Source organism: Lucilia sericata, unplaced genomic scaffold (genome assembly GCF_015586225.1).
Source record: "Lucilia sericata isolate MDLA Ls3-8-SP2 unplaced genomic scaffold, ASM1558622v1 Contig000005F_arrow, whole genome shotgun sequence".
Classification (NCBI taxonomy): domain Eukaryota; kingdom Metazoa; phylum Arthropoda; class Insecta; order Diptera; family Calliphoridae; genus Lucilia; species Lucilia sericata.
The window spans coordinates 619,670-647,240 of NW_023994046.1; the positions used below are offsets into that span (position 1 = coordinate 619,670).

The 27,571-nt window shown below is 28.8% G+C and overlaps 2 protein-coding genes and 4 non-coding genes across 9 annotated transcripts; 4 read left to right on the forward strand and 2 right to left on the reverse strand.

Annotated features, from left to right (window-relative positions):
• Positions 1-1,319: 1,319 nt before the first annotated feature.
• LOC119601251 (brain mitochondrial carrier protein 1-like) lies at positions 1,320-18,908 on the reverse strand. Its single transcript, XM_037952077.1, has 8 exons — positions 18,606-18,908; positions 4,838-5,349; positions 4,638-4,770; positions 4,261-4,578; positions 2,289-2,472; positions 1,987-2,224; positions 1,702-1,834; positions 1,320-1,647 (listed from the first exon to the last, which is right to left on the reverse strand). The coding sequence occupies exons 2-8, from the start codon at positions 5,251-5,253 to the stop codon at positions 1,324-1,326; spliced, it is 1,746 nt and encodes a 581-aa protein (XP_037808005.1). The 5' UTR covers positions 5,254-5,349; positions 18,606-18,908; the 3' UTR covers positions 1,320-1,323.
• Positions 6,736-25,069, forward strand: LOC119601159. Of its 4 annotated transcripts, XR_005231183.1 has the most exons (4): positions 12,642-12,782; positions 23,988-24,775; positions 24,844-24,908; positions 24,966-25,069. XR_005231183.1 is itself a non-coding variant. In XM_037951925.1 (3 exons), the coding sequence occupies exon 2, from the start codon at positions 23,992-23,994 to the stop codon at positions 24,748-24,750; it is 759 nt and encodes a 252-aa protein (XP_037807853.1). In that variant the 5' UTR covers positions 6,736-7,286; positions 23,988-23,991; the 3' UTR covers positions 24,751-24,775; positions 24,844-24,975. The 4 variants fall into 4 exon arrangements, 3 of the variants coding, with proteins under 3 accessions (XP_037807853.1, XP_037807845.1, XP_037807858.1); XM_037951925.1 differs by lacking the exon at positions 12,642-12,782 and adding an exon at positions 6,736-7,286 and having other exon boundaries at positions 24,844-24,975; XM_037951917.1 differs by having other exon boundaries at positions 24,844-24,975.
• On the forward strand, positions 21,755-21,828 carry Trnai-aau. The gene has a single exon. It is a non-coding gene; the product is annotated as a tRNA-Ile (tRNA).
• Positions 22,126-22,199, forward strand: Trnai-aau. The gene has a single exon. It is a non-coding gene; the product is annotated as a tRNA-Ile (tRNA).
• Trnai-aau lies at positions 22,984-23,057 on the forward strand. Its single transcript has one exon. It is a non-coding gene; the product is annotated as a tRNA-Ile (tRNA).
• A 1,796-nt stretch (positions 25,070-26,865) lies between the features above and the next one.
• On the reverse strand, positions 26,866-26,937 carry Trnac-gca. The gene has a single exon. It is a non-coding gene; the product is annotated as a tRNA-Cys (tRNA).
• Between the last annotated feature and the right edge of the window lie 634 nt (positions 26,938-27,571).

A 27,571-nucleotide genomic window follows, 5' to 3' on the forward strand; every position in this document is an offset into this window, starting at 1 on the left:
AAGCTAAATTATTTAAATTGTTATTTCCATTTCTCATAAACAAACAGTCCTTTTTTAGCCCACCCGCTTCTAGAAAATAAAAACACAAAATTTCAAATGTTAAAATTTGGTCTGGAACCTTTATATGGATAAGTTAAAATTATTAATGACTGTTTTTCTTTTAACTTGATTTATTTAATTTATTAATATTTTCAACTCCTACTGCAAAAGGTCTATAGGTATAAGGGTTTCTTTCTTACAATTTTCTTCTCTTATTAACAATTTTAACTTGATTTAATAATCTACATCTCTATATTTTTATTATATTATTACATTTAATTTTCGACAGTGTATTTCATATTATTTATATTCAATTAAGTAGTTAGAAATTTGATTGTTTATTTTTTACTTAAATAATTTTTGTTTTAGCACATACAGTTTAATCACACACAAAAACACACATACACAATTTAAATTATTTAAATGTACAATAAACTCAAATATTAATATTACATTACACAATTTTATAAAAATAATTCAATTTTAATTTATTTTATATACAGTCGAACATGGATGTAGCGAATGCAATTAATTATTGGCACTGATATTTATTTTATCACAAAAATTTCGGTCCTTTAGAGTTCGTTTTAGCGCTGTTCGATTGTAATTCGTATTATGTTGACAACTTTAATTCGACAAACAAAACTTCATTTAATATATTACTAAAACAATTTTATTATTATTTTCTTTATTATATTTTTATTTTGTTTAATTTGTTCTTAGTTTTTAATAAAACAAAACAAATAAATACACAAACACAGTTTCATTGTCCATTAATTAATACCAACATTATTCGTTATTAGTTTGAAATTCTCAGCCTTTTCCATATAACACTCCCCTCCTTAATAAAATAGATTTTATTTAAATAATAAACATTTATTTGTTCCCACGTACTTTAAGTTTAAATTTTTTGTCTGCTAATTATAAGCACAAAAAAACTTAAATAATATTAATTCATACATACATAATAATGAAACAAAAACTGGACAAAAATCCAATATATTTAATAATAAAAATTACACAAATAAAAGATGTTTTCATATTTTTGATTTGATTAAAAAAGAAGGGAGTTTGAAAAACGTATTAATAAAGATTTAAAACATTTTTGGCGGAAAAATTATTTTTAAAAAAATTACCAAGTTCGTTAATTGAAATTCGAATAAATTGAAAATGAAACGAAAATAATCTGTTTATTTTCACATCGAATTTTATTTCTTATATGTATTCATATACGAAATAAAACTCCATACAAACTAAACATTTTATTAAAAATATAAATTGCAGCTACGACGAAGTATTTGGGGGAAAATATCCAAAATGTAAACGCAATTGCTCCATCATAAGAAATGTTAATATTGTATGGGGACCTATACGAGCAAAAGCCGGAATAAAACCTTTAAAAAATCCCATTGGTCCAACATTTGCTATATCTTTTGCTACAGCCAGCAATCCAGAATATTGACCGGGTTTCGCATTCATAAGACGGGTTTTCATTACATCCAGAGGTTGAGTACAAAGAGTTGCAACTCCTCCCGATATGAGAGAGGTAAGAAAATGTGTGGGAGAATTGTCTTTAAAATATGTTGTACTCAAAAGAAAACGTTTCAACTGGAAAGAAAAATTTAATAATTTAATACAAAAATATAAAAATAAAATTCCTACATAATCATAGACAACATTTTGTCCAATTGTCATCATTACACCTCGTGAGACAGCCGCCGAACCACCTCTGAAAAGTGCTTGAATGCCTTCTTCTTTTGTCACACGATACAATCCATCAAACACATGTTTATAACTTCAGAAGACAAAGGGAAAAAATCAATATAATTTTGCAAAAATTGAACTAATCACATCAACAAAATATTTTTTAATACATAATAGGAAATCCTTGATTATTTGGAAAATATTTGCTTAATGTCTTTTACTTATATAATCCAATTTAAATACCCTCTTTGTTTTTCCTTAGGCAGTTTTGAATCATTTTGCATACGAACATTCACCATATCGGTCGGTACACCCACTACTCCCCCGCAAACACCGGCCGTAATGGCTAAAGCCAAAGTTTGACCTATATTACGGACATCAATATATTGTTTACCCGATTCATAGATACCAAAACGTGTTGTTGTATAAGTTAGTTGTCGTACTAGAGATGCTGACATGCCGCGATAGAATCCTTTCAGACCTTTTATAGTACATAGTTAATGTTATTAAAGTTATAGGCTTGTGCCATAGATAGTCTTTCATACCTCCTGCAGCATAAATATGACTTATTGTTTGAACTAACGTCTTTTTGGGCAGTTGTTGTGTTTGCAAATGGACTTTTATCAAGTCCAGAGGATGTGTAACACCCACTGCTGTAGCACTGGATATACCACCGAAATACCAACGATTTATCCGTTTTTCGCTTTTCATGTGGAATACAATATTAATGATTTTTTAATTATAATCGGAATAAAAGTTTTAGAACAAAAATTTGGATAAAAATAACAGAATAGTATCGAAATATTTATTTTTCTTACACAGAAACAAATATTGAAATATCATTTACTTATAATTACATTCAATTACATTTTATGTATTATGTTTTGCAATGTAAAAAGTATAAAATCTGTAAAAAAAAATCAGTACTAGCTACAAAATTGTTCTACTAAATTTTTAAACGATTTCTTTAACAATAGGCTACATTTTTGTTTTGAAATTTCAAGTGGGTGTGGCACTTCCCATATGACGTGAATATAAAAAATAAAATGTCTAAAAACGAATAGCTGGTCTTCAAATTTAGTACCTGAAGTTTGAAAATTGAATCGTATTATGATAGGTATCGTCTTCAATAATAATATTATATGTTTTATAACCAACATCAATGATCAATGATGGTGGGTATAAATTATTAAATTCTTAGATGATTTAGCCATGTCTGTCTGTTGAATGCACGATAGAGTCCGAACGGAAAGAGCTGCAAGTTAGAAACATTCCTTATAGGTAAGGTTTGTTTGGTATTGAAAGAGGGCAATATCGGTCCGGATCGGATAGCGCCCATACAAATGGACCCCCGAAAAGCAACTTTATTAACAGGCATAACTGTTTTCAAAATACGAGTATAGCGATGAAATTCGACATAAATAAGTTTCGTATGCCAAATTTTATGAGGCTTGTTCCATATTTGACCCGACCGCCCATATAAGGTCCCTTGCCCTAGGTTCCCTTCAGGAAATGATTTTGCTTATTAAAATACGTTTTACTTATTAAAAGATACGAGTATAAACAAGTTCTATACAAAACAAAATCTATATACAAAATTTGAGTATCGGTTCATAATTGACCCTTCCCGCATATAAAGTCACCTTCCAAAACCTTTCTATAAAATTTGTAGAAAAAATTGAAATCGGTCTGTAGACTTTATGAAATTTCGTACTTACGATAGGTGTATTCTCCATTTTTTCAACATTCTAAAATTAAAACAAACTTCATTCACTTTTTTTTTGCTTTTTTATTTTTCAAAAAAGCAGTCTATATTTTAACTGAAAATGAAGATTTTCACATATAGTTTTGTAAGTAAACATTTATATAAAAAACATGAACATATAAAACTTTTCTAAATAGACAACAAGTAGCAATATAAAGATATTTTTCTTAAGCTTTAACAAAAAATAGAAAAATCAAATGATGTGCGCGCAAATGTAATTGTAATTCTAAAGTATATACAAAATAAAAGTTGTCATTGAAACTTTTTCCTAAATCTTATAAATCTAAAACACATACAACATATTAGTACTCTGATTAGCAGGAATGTTAAATGTAGTTACAGTTATTACAATCATTACAATCATTACAATATTACATAGTTAAAACTTTCTGTTTAATTATTACTTAAAAAGAAGAAAACATGTAGTTGTTTATATATGTAAATTTGCGTATAAGAAAACAAATTACGAAATTACTTTATCAAAAAATGCAAATAATTAACAGCAATTAAATATGTTTGATTTTAAAATTTGTGTGCTTGAGTTTTTTTTTTTTTTGTTTTGTTATTTATCTTTTGTAAATTTGCTCTAAAAAATATTACAACTATTAGTAGAGTAGTAGCATTTTTATGCAAAAATTTGTTCGTTATTTAAAAGAAAAACTATAAAAAATTATTTGTTGTCCTGCTGAATTTAGAAAATATGTTTGTTTTAGTTTTAGTCTAAATCCCTTGTAGTGATTTTTGTCTACTTATTGTTTGCTGGGTGGCAGAGCTCCAAAATTCAAACGCAATTGTTCAAGGAATACGAAAGTTATGATCGTATGTGGGCCTAAACGCACAAAGGCTGGAATATAGCCCTTGAAGAAGCCCAATGGACCCAAACGAGCTGTGAATTTAACAATATCCCAGAGACCCTTAAACTCGCCTGGTTTGGCATTCATCATACGAGTCTTTAACACATCCAAAGGTTGTGTTAAAGTTGTGGCAATAGCACCGGCAGCCAAAGATGCGGTGAAATGTGTAACCAAATTATCATCAAAGTGAGGAGTCTCCAAAAGCATGGTTTTAATCTAGAATTATTGGAATTTTATTATAGTAGTTTGGATATAATCAAGTATTTAACTCTTACCTGATCATAGAAAGCAACTTGACCAATTGTCATTAATACACCTCTTCCAGTGGCAGTAGTAGCACCTGAGAATAAACGTTTGAAACCTTCATGGCGATAAACCTTAATAAGACCATCCAAAGCATTCTTGTAACTGAAAGAGGAAAAAGGGGAAACAAATAAAAAGTTTGATAAGTGTGAGCCGCTATTTCTTAACTTACTTTCTTCTCTGCTCTGGAGGCAATTTAACATCGTTTTGCATGCGGACGTTAACCATATCAGCAGGGGTACCCACAATACCACCGAAAGTACCAGCCAAACCGGCCAAAGTAATTTTGCCGAGGAAGGTGTCAGTGTTAATGTAGGGCTTACCCACTTCATAAATGCCAAAACGTGTCATGGAATAGGTCATTTGACGCAAGACAGAGGCAGACAAGCCATTATAGAGAGCAAATACACCCTGCTCTCTCACCACTTTAGCTGTTAATTGTACTACGGACAATTTTCCCTGTTGAGTTTGTAGGGTGACTTTGATCAAGTCAAGGGGATGGGTACAACAGGCAGCGCCAGCGCTGGCCAAACCACCGAAATACCAACGTCCCAAACGTTTAGACTTTTCTACGGGTACGGCAGACATTATTATTACTTTTGGCGAATATTATTTTTATTTTACGGAGGACGATGTCTTGAAATGTTTTAACGGTTGGTATTTTGGTTGTACTGTGGAAGAAAACTGCAACGAGAATATAAAAATAAATTTAATAAAAACAACAAACAGCAAGCTGAAATTATCAAACATTAATAGTATGTACATTAGTATCAATAAATTAATATGAATGTACAAATGTATGTATACAATTTGTTAGTACATACAATGAATTTATCTTTTAAATGACGTCACATATTATGTACAATGTACATTAAATATAAATTTATCAGTTTTCTTAAACACACGTCACCTCCATCATCATTACAATGATGAGTGTGGCGCATGTAATTAAGGAAGACCCTTGGCCTTGACAGAACCTACTTGAATTGTATTGTTGTCATTGTATTGAACAATCACTTTCTAATGATATAGGTACTTACTTCCCTTTTTTCTTTTCTATTCAAAAAGAAAATGAAACGAAATGGACGGATACTTTCACTTGAAATATTTGTGCAACATTTTGGAATGTTTTTGTTTTAGCTTTAATGGAATGTTGATCCTTATAAATTAAATTATAATTACAGGAACTTTCTTCTCTCGTTTCTTAAAAAATAAATTTATTGCATTTTCGATACGCGTAGAACGTAAACTAAAGTAAATTTTATTTAAAGGTGGTTTTAACCACCGGAAATAAAAAGTTTGTCACTACAAATTCAATATTCTATGTATCCGTCGTATTCAATTTATAAAAAATTTAAGATACACACAAAAAAAAAGAAATTTTCACGGTCTTCTGGGAAATGCCAAATGTGTTGTTTGTTTAGAAGACTAGGGGAAAGAAAAACAATGAGCAAATATCTACGAAAAAGAAATGTCAGTTTGTTTAGAAAGGAAGTAAAAGACAGAATGAAAATAATTGCAAAGTTCGCATAGAGGTTTTAAAATTGACTAAATCTGACTTTGCAATAAATTTTAATTTAAGTAAAACATAAGTAAAAATTCTTTACAATGTAAATAAATTAATATTTTATTTATTAATTTTAAACAGATTTTGTAATTTATTTCAGTTCTTTTTTAATTCTCACATTTTCTTGTTCTATTTTATATATTAGGTGCTGAGATTTGCTAAACAAAAGTGTTGTATTTTAAAATAAGAATAACTTTCCAGCACTGTTTGAGAAATGTCAAAACTGCCGCTAAGTGTGAATCAGCTGTAGAGACTTGCGCCGTTTCGGCTTAAGCCGACTAAGACTAGCCGCCGAACAAAATGTCAAAGCCGCCGCCACCGAAAATTTTTCAGCTTAATACGGCTTGAAAATTTCGCCATATTTTGTACAATTTACAAAATACTTTCGCTAAATTTGTGGAATTTTACAATATAAAATTAATTTGTTTTCATTTAAGCAAGTTTTCTTTTATCTAATAATAAGCCGCTCATTGAAATTTGGCCGGTGTAGAACTTTGCTAAACGTTCGATGTATATGCTTCGCCTCAGATATTTTCGTGTTTTCGCGCCTAATTCGAGTCGCTGCTTTGACTTCAAACCAGCTTCGTTGACGTCAACGGAGCTACACCTTTTTACATTGCTGGTATGTCATACCGTAAAGGGCTAGGGTATCGAACATGTGTATTTCAAATGGGAAGTGCAGTTGATGTCAATTCTGCCGACTGCGAAAAGAAATTCTGCTAGAATTTTTCGCGCCAAGCTGTTTTCTGCATTTTTTATTTGCCAAAAAAAATCTGTTGTTGTGTGTGTGCGAAAATCTAAAATGACTGAAATGATATTCTTTAAATAAAAAAATATTGTTTTACTAAAAATTGAAATTAATAAGATTGTATGCTATACTACTATACCGAGGGTCATTGTACAAAGAAACAGCAAGTGTTGGGTTGAATTTATTTAAATTGTTAATAATTATGATGAAATTTTTTTAAGGCGGGGTTTGTTTTCGTTTAATACCCAAAAGTGTTTATCGAAATCTATATTTGGCATATTTGTGAGATCTAGAAGATTAAAAAATGTAAGTAATGGTGTTAATTAATTATTTATTTGTCTATAAAGAACGTCTTTTCAAGAAAGAGGAGGCATCATGATGGTCTCCTGGAAGAATGCCCACATATATACCTCCCTAGTCACCTAGGCGGGTGGTGGTCTGTCGGCTAGTGGTGACATGGTATATTATCACCTAGAGGCAATGGACGGAAGCTGATTGCCGTATTCAGGGGGTATCCTTGGGATACATACTTATTATTATACCATTGATCTCAGCAGAATCACTACCATACACTCATAATAGAGCGCGATGTCTGTCTGGTGTGCCTTTCAGTGAAGCTCTTGTTGTCTCCAAACACTATGGTGGCCGAATATTTACAAGAAACAATTGTTAAGCCGCCTTTTATACAAATTTATAGCTTTGTAGAGAATGTCTTCACGGACCTAGAGGATATAACCTAGCTAGGTATGTAGATGTTATTTGGGCAAAATATTGGTACTAACCATTGTGGGCTTTATGTCGACTTTAGGTCCCTTATAGTTGTCACACTATACCAAATAAGCATTCTTGCTGGAATTAAAGTTTAAAACAAGTTTAATTCCAGTCAAACATTCAAATTTCAAGTCTTGAAATACACTTTAATTCAATAGCATTCTCCAGTGAAAACGAAACTTGAATTCAAGTCGAACATTACAATGTTTTAACAGTATAATTCAATGCACGAAATCTATATACATAATCTATATATATAAAATTCTAACGTTACTGACTGACTGACTGACTGATTCATCATCGCACAGCCTAAACGGTTGAAGCTAAAGAGCTGAAATTTGGACAGGAGGTTGGTCTCCCGCCAAATAGATCCACTAAGACGGAATTTTTGGAAATTCGAATGTTTAGGGGGTAAAAAAGGGTAAAAACGGGTAAATTCGGTAACCTTATATCTCCTAAACTAGAAAAGATACAAAAGCAGTTTAAAGCTTATCGCCGTTCATTTAAAAAATAAACGGACAGGTGTCTGGTACTTTTTTAAAATTCGGCCCCTTTAGGGAATAAACGGGTAAAAACTGTATTTTGGTACTTTTTTCGCACCCCATGTATCTTTTAAACCAGTGCACATTCAAAAAATATTTTTGACTCCTTCATAACTTAATGAAAAAATTAAAATATGAATTTAGTACTTTTTGGATATTCGGACGTTTAAGGGGTTAAAATTGTACCTATTTTTGGTACTTTTTTCATAAAACATTGTTTTTGGTTTATTAACTTATACATATGAATACATAATAACGGGCTCCCACTACGATGTTGCAACTTTTTGGAATAGAATTTTTATTTCGTTAATGGGGAGGAAAAAGTACCAAAAGGGGTAAAAACGGGAAATTTGATTTTATTCAACCACAATGATCCAATTTAGATAAAATTTTTAAATTTAGAAACACTAAATATCCTAATGGGGTGTTATTTGGAACCCCGGTATCAAGTGATATTTTTTGGTACTTTTCATTCTCCAACTGGTCCTTTTTGAGTTTTCTATGATATTGAAATAGAAACATGAAATTAATAATAAAGGGACTTTTCGCTACTTTTTCGTTCTACACAGGTACTTTTTTGAGTTTTCTTTAAAATTAAACCTAGAAACATGAAATTAAGCATGTAGAGCTCGGAGTAAATGAGAATCTATAAAATGAGACTTTTTGGTACTTTTTCGTCCTTTGGCTGGTACTTTTTGAGTTTTCTATAAAATTTAACCTAGAAACATGAAATTAAGCATGCGGAGGCCTTAGTTAATGAGAATCTATAAAAGGGGACTTTTTGGTACTTTTTCGTCCTTCGACTGGTACTTTTTGAGTTTTCTATAAAATTTAACCTAGAAACATAAAATTAAGCATGTAGAGCCCTTATTAAATGAGAATCTATAAAAGGGGACTTTTTGGTACTTTTTCGTCTTTCGACTGGTACTTTTTGAATTTTCTATAATATTGATCCTAGAAGCATGAAATTAAGCATGTAGAGCCTGGAGTAAATGAGAATCTATAAAAGGGGACTTTTTGGTACTTTTTCGTCCTTCGACTGGTACTTTTTGAGTTTTCTATTAAATTGAACCTAGAAACATGAAATTAAGCAAGTACAGCCAAGATTAAGTGATAACCTATAAAAGGGGACTTTTCGGCACTTTTTCGTTCTTCAAAAGGTACTTTTTGAATTTTCTATAATATTGAACCTAGAAACATGAAATTAAGTACGTAGAGCCCGGAGTAAGTGAGAACATATAAAAGAGGACTTTTTGGTAATTTTTCGTTCTTCAAAAGGTACTTTTTGTGTTTTTTATAACATGAAATTAACCATGTGGAGCCCGGAGTTAATGAGAATCTATAAAAGGGGACCCTTTGGTAATTTTTCGTTCTTCAACTGGTACTTTTTTAATTTTCTATAATATTGAACTTAGGAACATGAAATTAAATAAAAGAGATATTTTGTTACTTTTTCGTACTTCATTGGTACTTTTTGAGTTTTCTAAAATATTGAATTTATAAACATAAATTTAAATAGGGGACTTTTTGATATTGCAGATATATATATATTTACAATAATATTTATTTTATTCCATTACGATGAGGGTAGCGAAGCACACTGGGTATAGCTAGTACATATATAAAATTCTAACGTTACTGACTGACTGACTGATTCATCATCGTAGAGCCTAAACGGTTTTAGCTAAAGAGCTGAAATTTAGACAAGAGGTTGGTCTCCCACCAAATAGATCCACTTAGACGGGATTTTTGGAAATTCGAATGATTAGGGGGTTAAAAATGGTAAAAACGGGTAAATTCGGTAACCTCATATCTCCTAAACTATAAAAGATACAAAAACAGTTTAAAGCTTATCGTCGTTCATTTAAAAAATAAGCGGGCAGGTGTCTGGTACTTTTTTTAAATTCGGCCCCTTTGGGGAATTAACGGGTAGAAACTGTAATTTGGTACTTCTTTTGCACCCCATGTATCTTTTAAACCAGAGAACATTCAAAAAATATTTTTGAATCCTTCATAACTTGACGAACAAATAAAAATATAAATTTAGTACTTTTTGGATATTCGGACGTTTAAGGGGTGAAAAATGTACCTATTTTTGGTACTTTTTTATAAAACATTGTTTTTGGTTTATTAACTTATACATTTGAATACATAATAACGGGCTCCCAATATGATGTTGCAACTGGTACTTTTTTGACTTAGAACTTAGAAACATGTAATTAAGCACTTGAGAATCTATAAAAGTGGACTTTTTGGTACTTTTTCGTTCTTCAAAAGGTACTTTTTGAGTTTTTTATTTTTCGTTCTTCGACTGGTACTTTTTGAATTTTTTATAATATTGAACCTAGAAACATGAATTTAGGAATGTACAGCCCGGATTAAGCAATAACATATAAAAGGGAACTTTTTGGTACTTTTTCGTTCTTCAAAAGGTATTTTTTGAAATTTCTATAATATTGAACATGGAGTAAGTGAGAACATATAAAACGGGACTTTTTGGTACTTTTTCGTTCTTCAACTTGTACTATTTGGATTTTCTTTTATAATGAACCTAAAAACATAAAACTAAGCAATCAGGGACTTGAGTGAATGAAAATTTAAACTGGAGTATTTCTGGTAATTTTTCGTTCTTTAACTGGTACTTTTTGAATTTTCTAAAATATTGAATATATAAACATAAAATTAAACACGCAGTATCCTAATTGAACGAAAATTTATCTCGCTTACGTCCATTTTGCAAAAAGGGCTCGATATCAATCGAAATCTCTATAGGCCATAGTTGACCCTGCCCCCTTCAATAATTGATTTTAACGTTTTCTACGTACTTAATAATACCATAATAAAACAATTTTTGTTGGAACGAAAATATGTAATGAAATCTTCTTCAGAAAATGACTTAAACGCACATAAATGGCTTTCAAATGTCGATGTCGACGAAATAAACATTTTTAGGAACCGAAACCCACATTTATGAAAAATAAAATTATGAGGATCGGTCCGCCAATATAACCCTCTTACAGAAAATCAGTTTATAGCTAATACATCATTCCAAAAGTTATCATTATGATAGAATTATGGTAGAATTAAAAAAAAAATACTTTAAATTATATATATTATTGATCCAATTCCACATTTAAGTCCCTAATCCGAAAATCACGGTGACGTTCTTATTAATCTAATGATCGGACCACTTCCGAAATTTGCTTTTTTACGACATATGATTTGCCTTACTTATTTTAATCATAAAATACCACTAAAATAGGAATAGTCTTCCTTTAGAGTTGCGAGTTTTCATACATTCTAAATTAGAATTTCTAATAATGTTTTCAAAGTGAAACTTTTGTAATATTTTTCAATCTCTTTGTGATCCCTTTAAATGATGTTGTTCTGGAAGAACTTTAACATCCATGTAAACATTTTGGGTAATAAACTGGGGGACTACCAATGAGGGGAGCGGAACCTCCCATATGAATTAAATACAAAAATTCGTTTATCTGGGAAACTAATATAACTAAATTCTTCAAATTTTGCACGAACAACTTTAATATTCATCTGAACATTTTGGAGAAAAAAGGGCGGACTTTCATCTGGGGGGCTTGGAGCTCCCATATGAATTAAATAGAAAAATTCGTATATCTGAGAAACTATTAGAGCTAGAATCTTCAAATTTTACTGAAGAACATTTAGAGAATAACGGGCGGACTTTCAATGGGGGGCTTGGCACTTCCCATATGAATTAAATACAAAATTTTGTATATCTGGAAACTATTAGATTATTCAAATTTTTCATAGATTAAATTAAAATCTTAATTAACGTTCGGAATAATTGGCGAAATTGCAATAATTTGCGTGGAATCTCCCATATGTAACAAATTGTATATCTGGAAAACCATTGTAGTTAGAATCATCAAAATTGTTAAGTAGGTTTCTTATTTATATTGCTTTTAGGGTAGCACAGCACACCGGGTATAGCTAGTAAATAAACAAATAAAATATATTTGTTTTTACGTTATTGATCATTTTCTTAATGCAAAATTTTTTAGAAACTGATTTTCTGCAAGATGTTTTATATGAAAGATAGGGTTAAATATCGGCAGATCCTAGTAAAACTTGTAGAAAGGATTTGTTTTTAATTTTTAAGAATTTTTTATCCATCCCTGCATAATTTCTCATGCAACTTTTGAGTTTGCTCTGTTTTGTTGTTATAAACAATATATTTGCTTCCAAAATCCTACTTTCTGATCTCTCGGATTCCGTTTTTATTTAAAATCGTTGAAAAATTAAAAACTAAACGTAGTTGAAAACTTAGCCGGCTTACAGTCGATTTTAAGTCGCCGCCGACATATTCAGTCGGCACAGGGCTCTGATCAGCTGTTTGATTGTCTTGCAGTGACCAAGTAATTTGCGAATTGTGTGTGTTTTTATTAAAAAAAGTGCTATATTTGTATATTATTTGTGCGTAAAAAACAATAATTAATAAGGATTTTATGTAAGTTATATTAATTTTTCTATTATATATATAAAAGTTTGCATAATTTTTATGATTTTGCGCGATTTGCACAATGTAGGAAATATTTGTTAATAACGTTTGTTCTTATGGGTGACTACATACAATTTATGAATTGTTTTGTAAATTTTATTTACTGATTTGAGTTGTATATTTCGGGACATATAGTCCAAACTATACAATTCCCGAAACTTAACCCGATACTGATTAAACAGTTGGACAGGATCATTACGGGCCATTCCTTTAGTAAACATTCTCTGCACAAAATGCACATTACCAAGGATGATCTGTTTCATATATATGTTCAACTGCAACTCGTATAATATCCAGAGGGCAGAGGTATAGATTATTACACTATTTTAGTTAAATCCATCAGTTGGATCGATAGGAAGCTGTAAAATGTGATAGGCATTTGAAATAATTGATGGTTTTTTATTCCTAGGACGAGCCAAGTAAATCTTCCAACATTTGCACGTGCGGAGGAGCACGCTCTAATCTTAAATTGCGAGAAGACATCATTTTTGCTTCGTTTTTCATGTAAAAAATAGTCAAGCTCTATTTTTAAGTTAAAATCAGAAAATTTATAAAAAAATTGGCTCCTTCGCGATTAGCTTTCCTTATTTTCTTTGGTTAAATCATTCATTGATATTAGAATACCCTACATACATATGTATTTATGGTTTTAAGATCATTTTTATCCATTTTAGTTCACATTTATTTTCAATTATACCAAAAAGTTCCCAATTGTGGAAAATTTGGAGGGTTATGTTTCTTTGGGACAAATTATATATTTTTTATTTTTTTTAAGTTCTGTAATGTGGTATAATTATACCCTACACCACTTTAGTGGGGAGGGTATATTGGATTTGTGCTGATGTTTGTAACATACAAAAATATTCGTCCTATACCCACCTTAAAGTATACCAATCGGCTTAGAATCGTTTTCTGAGTCGATTAAACTGTGTCCGTCTGTCCGACCGTCTGGCTGGCTGTCCATGTAAACCTTGTGCGCAAGATACAGGTCGCAATTTTCAAGATTGGATGAAATTTGGCACGCACGTTTTATTTGACCCAAGGACGAAGCCTATTGAAAATGGTTAAAATCGGTCCATTATTTCACCTAGCCCCCATAGAACAGAACCCACCGAAAAGGGCTTCTGAGCTCATAATTATGTTAAATATACAGATATATCGATAAAATACGGCACAACTAATTTTTATAGAAGTCTTGATGACCCTGCCAAATTTTATAAAGATCGGGCCCCATTTGACCCTAGCTCCCATACAAAGTCCCCTTCAGAAAATTACTGTCCCAAATTAACTTATAAACACAAATATCGCAATGAAATTCAGCAGAATAAAATATTATGTAAATATAAATATGTATATTCAAAAAATTTTATCGGGCTTGATCCATATTTGCCCCTAGCCCCCATATAAAGCCTCTTTCAGAAAATTAGTTTTTCATCCATAAATTGCTTAAATGTATCGGAACAAGGGAATATTGAAGATAAATGCTTTATTATGAAAAATAAATCACATTTAATATTCATAACTTGTGTAGGGTATCATATGGTCGGCCACGCCCGACTATACTTTCTTACTTGTTTTTTTTAGTTCTGTAATGTGGTATAATTTTTCGTAATAAACTATGATCGGTATTACGGATAACTACAACAAAACTTTTCCTGGAATCTTTGGCTTGCGGATGCTTTGACTGTCAATAATTTCTTCCTAAAATATGTCTCGTTATCCATCACACATTTGCATTCTTATGAGCAAGATTAATTTCAGAAAGCTCACATACACTTTATTGCCCTTTTGTTGAGTTTCAAAATTATGTTTTTTCTTCTTTTTTGCACTCCCACGGATTCTAAATATTTCGAAATTATATTTTGTGATAGAATTTTGCACAATAAGCTATTTCTTCAGATTTTAGTTGTACCAAACTTTGTTTGGACTTTACCCCATTATATTTTCGACTTCTCTGCACTTTTTATTACAAGTTTTTATTTGACTTGCTTCGTTAGTTTGTAATGGTACAAATCTTATAAGTAAATTTCCTGTTGTTGCTGTTGTTGTAATAGCTAAAACGCGGAATTTATGGCGTTCCCGTAGTCCGATTTGCCACTCATTAAAATTTCGAAATCGGAGTTATGTTATAATGTAATTTTAAAAATTCCATTCGAAATTTAATCGAAAAAAATATTTTAAAAATATATACCCAATGTGGCTTTAGAATTTTAAAAAGTGGCTTGTGAATTAGTTAATGAATTAATGCAAAATTGGAAAAAAATCTAATTTGTTTGATTTTCTTGGTTTGTGATCAAACTAAACATAAACTAAAACAGTTAACAGGTTATATAATACTCAAAACCTTGTTATAAAATCCATTTTTTCAACTATTTTTCTTAAATATCAAAATTTTTAAGTTGCATTTTTATTATAAGCAGTTCCCCATATGTTTGTTCGTGTAAAAGGTTAATGACCTTAATTGTTCCATCCCAATACGATGTTTTTAATCTTCAGTTTATTATTGTTTTTGTTTGTTTTCATTTTTCGTTTTCCTCAAATATTTTATAGGTCTTTCTTTCAGCTTTTGTAACTGTAATTTAAAATTCAAAAAGGTGCGATGCGTTGTAAAAGAAAATTAGTTATTAGAAAGTCAGTCATCTTATTTAAATTACAAATTAACACTAAAAATGCATCTTCTAAAACTGGTTGTGAGGCGCATAAGATTTGAAATGCTGTATTTTTATCCCAAAAAAAAATATATATACTGGGTTTTAATTAAAAATTTATTATGCAAATAGAATAAACTGGCTGTGGTTTTCTATATAACTTAAAGAAATTCGTGTTAATTAAATTCTTCATTGTAGGGCATACATGCATACATATGTATATTTTTACAGGTATTTATGTTTTAAATCCTATTTAGCTTCATCACTATTCCACTATAAAAAATATTTTATAGAATAAAGTTTATAAAAAATAAATAAATTAATAAATAATTTTCCTGGTTACTTATTGATTCATTTGGATTTAAATATAATTATTTTGGGTAGAACTCATTCAATCTTGTAACAAAATATGTACAATCAGTGGGTTTATAACAATTTGCAAACATTGTTTAAATTTATCAAATGCTGCGATAAAAAATATTTTTATAATGACAAACAATTTTTCACCATTTCTGATTATTGTTATAGAAAATTTTTTTTTTTCTAAAACAAAAAAAAAAATACATTCTTTGTTTCAAAAATCCATAAAAATGACCACTGGAAAAAGATTATTAACATATGAGATTATGTTATGGAAAATTTATTTTTATCAATTTAATAGACGAAATAAGTAAATATGTATTAAATAAATATACTTGTTTTAGGTACAATATAAATTATTTATCAACACACGCTATTACCCAATTCTTCTCTTGTTTTATTATTTTTTTAATACATAACATTTCTGTTTGGTTGTTTTTATTTTGTTGACGAAATAAGGGGCTTGTTTTTTATAAAAATGTTCCGCATTTTGAGAAGCGTGTGTTTATATAAAAATATTATTATATTGGTATATTTTTGTACCTCTTGTTGTTATTTGTACAAAATTTTAGCAATATTTTTTTTTTACAATTTGACATTGACCACAAACGTTTTCTATTGTTTCACACGAAATTATGAATTTCGTTGGCTGGAGAGAAGATAAAGAGAAATTTTTAACTGAATATGTGTATAAAATTCTGATAAACAAATAAATTTGAAAATTTATTTAGACAATTTTTATAGATCAGGAATGAGGGTACAGAGTGATAGAAAGGGGATGTATGGAAGTAGGGGAAAGGTATGGAAGTAGTGTCAGTTTATGATGAAAAACAATGACAATTTTTTTTCAGATTTTCCATTTTGTATATAGCGAAAATTATCACGTGGGTTATCCATATATAAATAAAGATGTTTAAAAACATCATAAAAAATATAAATGTATATATATATATAGACTTTTTAGAAAAACACAAAATCATCAGATATTTCCCCAATAACATGTGCTATTTGCAAAATTAAAAAACAAAATCAAAAATTCAAAACACAAATTAAGTTGTTGAATACTTAATACATATGTACATATATACATATGTAGTTTATTAATGATATGCTGTTTTACCTGTATGTAGTTTGATTTCAAATAATTGCCTTAAAAACAAACCCCTTAATTTTTTTTATTAATTGAAGAATTCTTGTTGAAACTCTTATCAGGCCTGTTTATTCTAAACATTACATAAAAAACATTTTTATTAAAATACATTTATTTATATGTTTTAGATACATATGTATGTATGTGTGTGATTATGTTTGCGGAAAATAAAATAATACTAAAAGGTAAAAGTCAATCAATATTTACAATTTGTATACAAAAGAAACATACAATATAATGTTTGTTTCATTATAGACTTGAATGTATATAGGAGATTAGGGTGTAATACAAATTTATTATTTTATTTTGTTACCAGGTTAAAAAGAAATAAGTTTAATAAGTTGATTTAAAATTTAATTTTATTTAGACATTTTTAAAATAAATAAATAAACGTTTTGTTGAACTTTAGGCATTTCTTGCTTTAAATATTCTATAGATTGGATAAACAATTTAAGTTCGAATTACTAAAGAAATCATTCTCCTATTGGATACTTTGGTTATAAACATAAATGTTTTTGTTTTTGTCTTTTCAAGTAGTTTTATTTATTTTCTAATAATAATTTCATTTCAACATTTCTAAAATTAATTAAATACCTTTCATTTTAGTGAAGAAAATATTGATAAAGTTCAATTATAAGTATTTTTTTTATCACAATAATAAAGATAATTTTGAGCTAAATGTTACCTGATTATCGTAAACTGCTGTCAGGGAAATTTTTATCAATAAAATATAAAACATAATAAGCTGACAAGAACTTGAACTTATAAAGTTGTTTATCTTGATAATTTAAATAAAAAACTTTTAATCTAAAAAGTGCTATATGTATATACTTTCGTTTCTAAACGAAACCTTTCATGGAACCGAACTTTTTATATATGTACCTAGGCCAATACAGAGAACATAATTATTATTAATTCCCTAATTATATATAATTTTTTGAATTAATGCGTATACATATATACGAAAACTTTATATAGGTGTTTTATATTTTAATTACCCCGGAAACTAAAATATAATATAACACAAACATTTAAAATTTGCTTGTTTATTTTTTAAATTTATATAATTAAAAATTGTAGAGATTTAGTTATTTTGTTTGAACTGTACCCAAAAATTAAAAAGAAAACAGATGTAAATATTTTGAAAATGTTTTGAAATTTCACATCATTACGTTTTAAATAATTTTCCAAATAAACAAACCGAAAGATACTGGTACCTCTGTAAACGAAAACAAACATTTGAATACGTTTCTCAAACAACCTTTTCGCAATTGCTACGTCATTTTTGCTGTTAACATTTGTCTCTAGACACATGTTAACAATGTTAACATTTGTCTCTAGACACTCTAGATAAACGTTAGTTTTTTTTTTTTTTTTTTTTTTGAATGACAACAACATTTTCTATCTCATAATGTCCTCTAATCACAGTTGACACCAAACGCGTGATAGTTTTGTCAAAATAAAGTATTACTTTTTATAAGAAAATCCAAAATATTAATTAGATTTTTTTTTGCTTTTTGATAATTTCATTAAGTTTTTGCGTTAATTACTTTTGTTGTTTTCACATTTGCTTAATAAAAAAAAAAGTAAATAATTTTCCGTTTTGAACTTTACCTTGGAAATGTTTGTGCAATTGTGAATATCAGCTGGCTGGTCTGGTTTATTTGATATTTTGTACGTCGATTTCTTTTGTTACAATTTGTAACTAATTAGTTTTATTTATTAATATTCTTTATTTTGTTTAAATGTTAATGTATGATTTATAAAACATACATTTATTTGATGGTATTTTAATTTAATTTAATATATTTTATTTTCCAGTTTATTACTTATTTTCCCTACAAACGAGTATAAAAAACTGAAACGTATTGAATCATACGACCTGCCACCACAAACTAATGTTAGCTCTAACAACTCGTATTTTGAAACTTATGAGTGCTCAAAAACGCTCTAAACGTTTAACGCTAGCTAGTGGCAGACGAACGAGACTAGCAAACAAATAGTCGGCGTTTACATACACTCAATGAAATTTAATGGAGGGCAGGGCTTTTATCCAACCCCATATTCATTGCAAAATTTGTATTTTATACAAGATTTATAAAATATAATTTACATAGGCTTGTTGATAGAATAGTCCGTATATTAGTTTAAATCATATTCTATAGACCTGTCTATATATTCATCTGCTGACATGTTTACTGAACGATTCAATGTTTCATAAACTATTTTGGATCTTCTAGCACAATGGCTAGAATCTTGTTTTTCTTTAATTTGTTTTCAAAATCTATTGAAGGCAAACTAAGTGTTAGTGATGTTAAATAAATTTCCTTGAATGTTGTGTGAGCAGATTCTTATGCTCGTTTGCTTTAGCTATTTTATTTTTGTCTAATCATCGACAACATGTCATTTATTTTGCTTCCATAACGCTTGGTGTATAACAACAAAGTTTTTACTGTGATCTTTTCCAGAGAACAAAGAAGACTATTAAATAAAATCATATTGAATAGTTTCTTATCAATTTCTCTCCCGATTTATTTAGGAGATTTCTTCAAAAAATATATATGTATGCTCATCAGATTGATCGTTAGTTTTAGTTAAAAAAGCTTGTTTATAGAAAGCCCTGGCGTTTTTTGATTAAAAGTGCGTTTAAACTACGAGTTAATAATATACATTTTATTTATTTTTATGTATTTCGTATAGAGCATGTAAGTTTTATTTAATTGTTTAAATTTTACTTTTATTTGAGAGATATTTTTTGTTTGCATTTTTCATATTCTTTATTCAATAATCTCATATTAATTGTGAGTCATTTTAACAATTTCTAGTACACGTTTTGTTCAAATTATCTATTAAATGGTTATAATTTCAAATAGAAAATGTATATGTGTTTTTTTTTTTGTTTACACTTTGGTTTTGCATTTTTGAATATCTCATTAGAATATATATATTTATCAGATATTTTGTACCTAAGTATGTTACACGTTCCTGCTTTTATTAGCATTTATTAAATTTTTGCTAGTCCATTGCAATTGGTAAACACGTTTCTATAGATATCCCACCAAATTATAATTTTTTTATAAATAATTTCCCAAAAATAAAAGGTTTCTTTTACAGCGCAAAGCAGGAATCTAAGCGCTTTATATTTAGTATACCAATCGGGTTAGGATCATTTACACCGTTGATTAAGATATTTCTGTCCATTCTGATATGGATTGTTTAATCAGTTTATCCTTACGACTTATCAATCAGATATTAGAGAAAACTATGCCAACACACTTGAACTTTTTAATTATAAAATGAAAAGAAATAGAATAAAAATTATTTTAAATACATAAAATAACATTTTAAATAAAAAAGAAATTATAATTGTTGTAATTTTACCACTTAAACAGCTAACAGCTACATCATTGTGGTTTTCTTCACAACATTTTCAATTGTTAATTTATAAAATAATAAAATCGCGTACATTTTCAAAAACCATTGAAATTATCATAAACAATTGGTGGCTCTACTCTCTCTCTCCATTTGTTGGTAAATAAAATTATAAAACATAATTAAAATGATATCATTTAATTACAGTTGCAATTGGTTTTTAGTTTTATGTGGCAATTTTTATATTTTTTTCTCTTAATAATTTAAAATAGTTTCGATGACAACAGAATGCGTGTAAATAAAATAAATAGTAGATATTTATTTAATTAATGGATACACGCACTACAAATTTGAAGAGTTTGGATTTTAATTAAATTAAATTGGTTCTTTGTCAGAATTGATAACAATGAGTTTTAGGATTAAAACATAATATTGGGATAACAAATACGAATATATTAAAAAATACTTATTTTAAAGATATTATTTACTGTAGTACTTTTATTGAGATAATTTATGAATATTATTATCATAATATGACAAGTATTTTTCAAGTAGTACATTGTTATATTTATTTATTGTACTAATTAAATAATTATTGTTGTTAACTGTTTACTTTTTGCATACAGCAAGTCCATTGAAAATATTTGAAAAATAGAATGTGTTAAAATGATGTTGTTTAAGTTCTAATTTTTAAAATTTTATTTGTTTAACTTATTTGCAAATCTATATTTTAGATACAATAAATATTTTTCATACAATGTTTAAGATTTAAAAAAAGGTTTATTTCTGCTATCACAAGCAATAACAGCTTAACTGGAAGTTAAATGAAATCTGTTTAAAGAATTATAAAATTTTTAAAAATATTTAATTCAGAGAAACTATATGAAGATTTCGATTAAGATAATTGTTCATCATTTCCCATCACTGCTGTATTTCTTAACCTGTTGTTCTTGCTCTGCTTTGTTTTAATAAACAAGCAAACTAAATACAAGAACAGCAATTACCGTATGAAGCTGTATGTTGTTGTTTTTCCTTTTTTCAACAGCATCCACAAAAGCTCATTTTTTGATGAAATTTTCAGAGGTTGTTCATACATATTTTCGATATTTATGGTCCGATTTTTCTGATTTTAAATATGAAACTTCTCGAAAGCAAGTCTGACAAAATTATTCAAGATTTGGATCCCAAAGTTATCTGGGGACATATAGACTTTATGGGACCGGAAATAATATTGTAGAAGTTACTAACGGAATGACAAACTTACATACATACATATATACATATGTACATCATTTTCTCGATATTGAAGGCTATAATAAAAAAATATTTTATACAATGGCATCGGTACTTCAATTATATTATCCATTTATTGAGAGCTCCGTTCGGCATCTGGCCCATTAGCTCAGTTGGTTAGAGCGTCGTGCTAATAACGCGAAGGTCGCGGGTTCGATCCCCCCATGGGCCATATCGCTTTTTGTTTTATTTAAAAAATTATTTTAATGTTTTTTTTATTTACGTATTTTAAAATTTCGAATCCTCGAATTAAAACAATTAATCCCGATAATATTTATGCATAAATACGAAAAACAAATATGTCAGTCTACATTAATAACAACTCTCTACCTATTATTCGATTTCTTTTTGATTTTCAATAAAAAGACTAATTAAAATTATCTTCTTAACATAAAATAACAAGGTGTGTAACAACAAGATAACAACACCAGACTAATCCAAGTGTTTATTTTGACAGCGGACAAACATCGGCCCATTAGCTCAGTTGGTTAGAGCGTCGTGCTAATAACGCGAAGGTCGCGGGTTCGATCCCCTCATGGGCCACATGTTTTTTTTTTTCATTTTACATTGGATTTTCACATGAACCTCTGGAACGACCGACCTGAGCCATCATAACTCGGCCAAAGACCATTAAAATCAGAGATAGCTGTATTTATAAAAAACCTTTTGTAATTTCGACGGCAACACACCGAATCATTAAATGTATATTCCGGTCCCCTTTCAAACGATAATACATATTGGATATTTTGTTTCAAAACAAAAATTTCAAAAAAATAATTCCAAAATACCTTTTTTTAATTGTGTCCAGCTCACCAACGGTCATCGCTAGACTTAAAATATTTTGGGAATCATCTTAAACTAAAGCAATGTAAATTTTGAGAGGAGTAACAAAAACACGTTTTTGCTTTCCATACAGAGTGAATCGGTCTAATATACATACATGTTAATTTTAAAGCATACTTGTGAAATTTATTGAATCCTATCCTGATCAGGAAGTGACTTTAACAATAAACAAAACCTCTTTACCAATGATATACGATAAGTCAATCCAACCTTTTTACCACAACAAAATTATCCCTCCCCAGGAGAATATAAATTATTTTTATTCTTAAAAAATTTTAATTCTCAAGTGGTTTGTTACTGAAATTTTCATAACGTATATGTACTTTCCAGGTTTAAAGAAGAATATATGAACCTTCCTGTTAGGCAATTTATTTGTCAACTTTTAAATAATATTTGAATTACCTTGTTAATGAATTTATCATTTTCAATTGCTTTGTATACAATAACCTAATACTAGTTTGTACTCTGACAGCAGATAGACATCGGCCCATTAGCTCAGTTGGTTAGAGCGTCGTGCTAATAACGCGAAGGTCGCGGGTTCGATCCCCTCATGGGCCAAGTTTTTTTTTTTTTTTTTAATTAATAATAATTTTTTTTACAAAAAAGAAAATATGTATGTAAATTTTTATTATATATGATTACACCGAAATTTTACTACGGAAATGAAATTAAAATTCTTTTAAATTATAAGGATTTGGATGCAATTTTTCAGTTTTGTTTTTGCTAATTTATTAATTAAATTCCAAACGACTTACATCAAGGGGAAAGCAAATAAAAATGAGACATTTGTAGTGCAAAACGAGCTTTTCTTTTATTTATGAACTTTTAACAAAAATTACTTGTGGTTTTAACACAAGTACATAAAACATCCCACCAACTGCAACAATAATAGCTGGAATTCTGTCATGTAAAATGAAGCTACTTCGTACAAATTGCACACAGAATAGTCACAAATTGTTTACACAGTTAGTTATTTGGGAGGCTGAGTGAGTGCTACCACTCACAATATCATCCACCAATATTACAAACTTAACAAATCCTCATGATTGTTTTATGACCTCCAGTGCTATTGTACTGAGTGGTGTTCATCTGGTGACAACTGAATTGTTTGAAGTACATACATAGTTGGTTGGTTATTCTCCTGGTTGGCATGTTAAAAAATTCAAATTGCAAATTTTAGGTTTTTCATTCTATTTTTCTTTTAATTAAATCGTTGTAAATGTTTCTTGGCACATTACATTGTGAAATGTGTATTCAAAAGTTCATTGAATCGTGAGATAAATTATGTATAGACACAGATATTTTTTATCATTTTTCTAAAAGTATTCCATAATATTTTAGAATTCTTTCTTTCAAAGTTGTTTATTTTAATAATTGATAATTTTATTGATTAAAACTGAATTAAGCAACATTTGTTGCAAATTGAAAATAGTGTTCTGGAGGACTTATTTACAATAATATTTCATTGTTTATTTTCTTAAATTTCAGAATAATGGCTGCTTCTGTTTTATTTGCTTGTGGTTTGAATGAGCAAAAACTGCCATCATTCATACACATCAGTGAGGAATCCAATATTGATGGAAGCTTCTTAATTAGCTCCATTCTGGGTCAACGTTTGCGTATTTCCAATGCTGGCACCTTACTCGTATGTTTGCAACACAACTATCAACACTATTTTAATGCTGGCATGCGTTTGGGCTATAATTGCAATATATTCTTGGGTAAAACTCTTCGTGTTATAGACTCTCTGAATGACATGGCCGAGGATTTCCTTAACAGCAAATGGTTGACAAATGAATGCCGTTTCACCGATTTACTGTTGGCCGATATTAAGCAACAAATATCAGGCAACAGCTTTACATCCCGTATTAACACCACTGTTATTATTGATAATTTGGCAATTTTGTACAATTTGGGTGCCACCAAGGAGGACATACAGAAATTCTGTCATAATCTGGTAGCTCTATCGCAAGAATTTGAGAATTTAACCATCATTACAAAAATGAGCAATTGTGACATATACAATCTAGATGATAATAATGTGGCCAAATTGGGTTCTTTACACATCCGTGTTGTTAAACTTAAAAGTGGTGTATTCCGTGAAGTAGATGGTAAATTGTTGATTAAGAAAATACAAGACGAGGCCGACAACAGTTACGAATGCAATTATTCATCAAAGGAGGTTTTGTACAAAGTCAATGATAGAAATGTAAAAATTTTCAATCCAGGAGAAATTGGTTTAAAATCCTAAATAAAACAAGCAAAATTACACAACGGTAAGTTTATAAATATTAAGTTGTTTTTGTACACAACTGTTTTTAATATATATTTTTTCTCTTTTTAGATTGAAATCATTACATTTAAATCAACATACTTTAGAAATCAAAACCTGAATTTACAAAATATAAGGTGTTTTAAATTCATTTGTAATAAATAAAATATCTAATAAAATTTTCTAATTTATAGGTATAAATCAGAATAATGAATAACTCTATAATGTAGAAAAGTTAATCTTCAACTTACCAATATTTCAACATTCTTAATAGATAATCAAGACTCATTATTTAAAACTCACTAATTCACATTTAATTGATACAAAATTTTGCTAACTTTATATGGTTACCAAGTAAGTAAATCATTTCATTTCAATTCATTTTATTTTCTATTTTAATTCATTTAAGTTCCGCGAGTATATTTTTGTATTAGTTTCCCATAAATTTTATCATTAGCCATTTATTTTATATGAACATACATACATATTTGCAAATACATGCATATAAAAGTCGATTTATTTTATTTACAATAGACATAACAATTTGCATATTGTTTGAAATTTAGCATTTTATACTACAACTCCCTTGTGAATGATGCTCGGTGGCATTAAACGATGCCTTGTGTATTGTTTTCCCAGCCAAACGTCGATATAATACAAAACGCATTGCACTGTTAGTACCAAATAACGGGGAGAGCTAACTATACTTTGGTATCATCCATACACAACCACAAATCACTTTCATGTCATTGTTCCATATAATTCCCTTGAATTTCTCTCTAGTTTTCTCCCTCCTAGTATTTTACAAAATAATAGCCTCCAGTTTTTATATATTTTCTCGTTTTAATTCGCGTTTAAAACACAAGTACTCGTACATGGCATAATCAAGTTTGAAAATGTATTTTTGCTCTTGTTAATTCTGCAAACCTTGCAAATCTTTTCTACAATACGGTTTCGTTTTTTTCCTGTTAGAACTTGTGCATTTATTTCCTTGGTTGTATTTTATTATTATTAGGTATATATTTTTATATTTAGTCAATGTTTGTATAAAATTTATTGTTTATTTTTCTATATACTCGTACTTGCATTATTTTTAAGCCATAAAACGTTGTTTTGGTTTCGCTCTTTATTTTTATGTATTCATAACATAATTTTTATTACGTTTTTTACATTTGCCGAGATCTTAAGAAATATTGTCTTTTTATGTGTTTTTTTTTTAATTTCATACTTTATTCAATTTATACTTCAGTTTTTAGGCAAACAAATATTAAAATTTTATTATTTTCTTTACAATACTTTTTAAACAGTTATTTAACTGTTATGTATGCTATTAAGCATAATAACACTTTTTTTTACAATACAGTGGGGATTTGCTTTTGTCAGTTCGTTTCAAATTGTAGGTCGAGATTTTTCAAAATAGGTTTTTTGTAATATTAAAAAAAAATAACAAAATAGGTGGAACTGAAAAAAATTTAGAATCAAAATATATATAAAAAATCATTGTTCCGATATTTTTTAAGGTATTTTATTTAATTTAATATATACATGTATGTGGAAATGTCAAGATTATATGTCTATAGATAGGAAATTGACTATTTTTTTTAATTTTGTTCAGGAATCCTGCAATTCCCAAAAAGTTTGAAAATCTCAAAAAAACATTTCATCGGGTTTTCAGCTTAATGTCCATAACTTTTTAAATAATTTTCACTAATCCCAGATTTATTTGGAGTGTAAATAGATTCCGAAAAAGGAATAAAAAAGTCGAATCACCCAGAATTTTTCCTCATTTTATTCTTTTAGTCCTGGTGACTTTTGTCCCAATTATTATTAAGTTATGATTTTTGCAAAAATTTTAGCACTAAATTTATATTTTTGGATTTGAATAAATCGGTATACCCTACTCCTATATCTCTCTTATTGTACTGAGATTAGTATGTTAGTAGCGTTCATATATAGTGTACAATACTGAAATCATATGGAATATTTTTTGTCCAAAAAATTAAATGAATTTTTCAAATATTTTCAATAATACTTTAAATGTTTCCAGTTTTTAATAAAATATTTGATGATTTCAATAATTAAAAAAGTTAATTCAGGGGACACCCGGGTTTGAACCGGGGACCTCTCGATCTGCAGTCGAATGCTCTACCACTGAGCTATATCCCCATATTAGAACTTGTGACTATACATCTACTTATATCGATTGTTAGTTGACACACACAATACCGATCACTTTTTATGTTCTAGCAATAAAAATAGCTACACATTTAAAGTTGTTTTGTTGTCTTTGACAGTACATATAGCTTGTTAGTGATTTTAATTCAATGATGATTATCAAAGTACACTAACTTCTGTTTTTAAATAAACATTTTAAATGTTAATAAATTTAAATTATTTTACATTCCTATAGTATTTTATTTTATTTTTGTGTAAAGTAAAATATATTAAGTGACAACACATGTTTGCATATTTGTATAAAATTTTCATAAATTTAACAGCTTATATCTTTTAATATTTTTAATGCATTTGTGGCAAATGATTTTATAAAGCAACAAGTTTGTCTATAAAATCAAAGTAATATACATAAATAAACATGTAAAGAAATATAAATTGGTTTAAATTATATGAAAGGCACTCAGATGAGAGTACAATTTAAAATGTAAATGTTATAACATGAAAAAAACATAATTTGGTGAATTTTAAGGTTTTTTGAATATTGCTTTGTTACTTCCAAAAAATAACAATCCGATAAGAATCCGTTCTCTTCGGGGCCTTCATAGGGATATTCACAAAGTATATG

Bases quoted from the DNA above. Each gene is read 5' to 3' on its own strand.
- LOC119601251 (XM_037952077.1), bottom strand. From the start codon at position 5,253: ATGTCTGCCGTACCCGTAGAAAAGTCTAAACGTTTGGGACGTTGGTAT. The intron at 4,771-4,837 runs GTAAGTTAAGAA...TTCCTCTTTCAG, and splicing joins CCTCCAGAGCAGAGAAGAAA to TTACAAGAATGCTTTGGATG. The intron at 4,579-4,637 runs GTAAGAGTTAAA...CAATAATTCTAG, and splicing joins AAGTTGCTTTCTATGATCAG to ATTAAAACCATGCTTTTGGA.
- LOC119601159 (XM_037951925.1), top strand. From the start codon at position 23,992: ATGGCTGCTTCTGTTTTATTTGCTTGTGGTTTGAATGAGCAAAAACTG.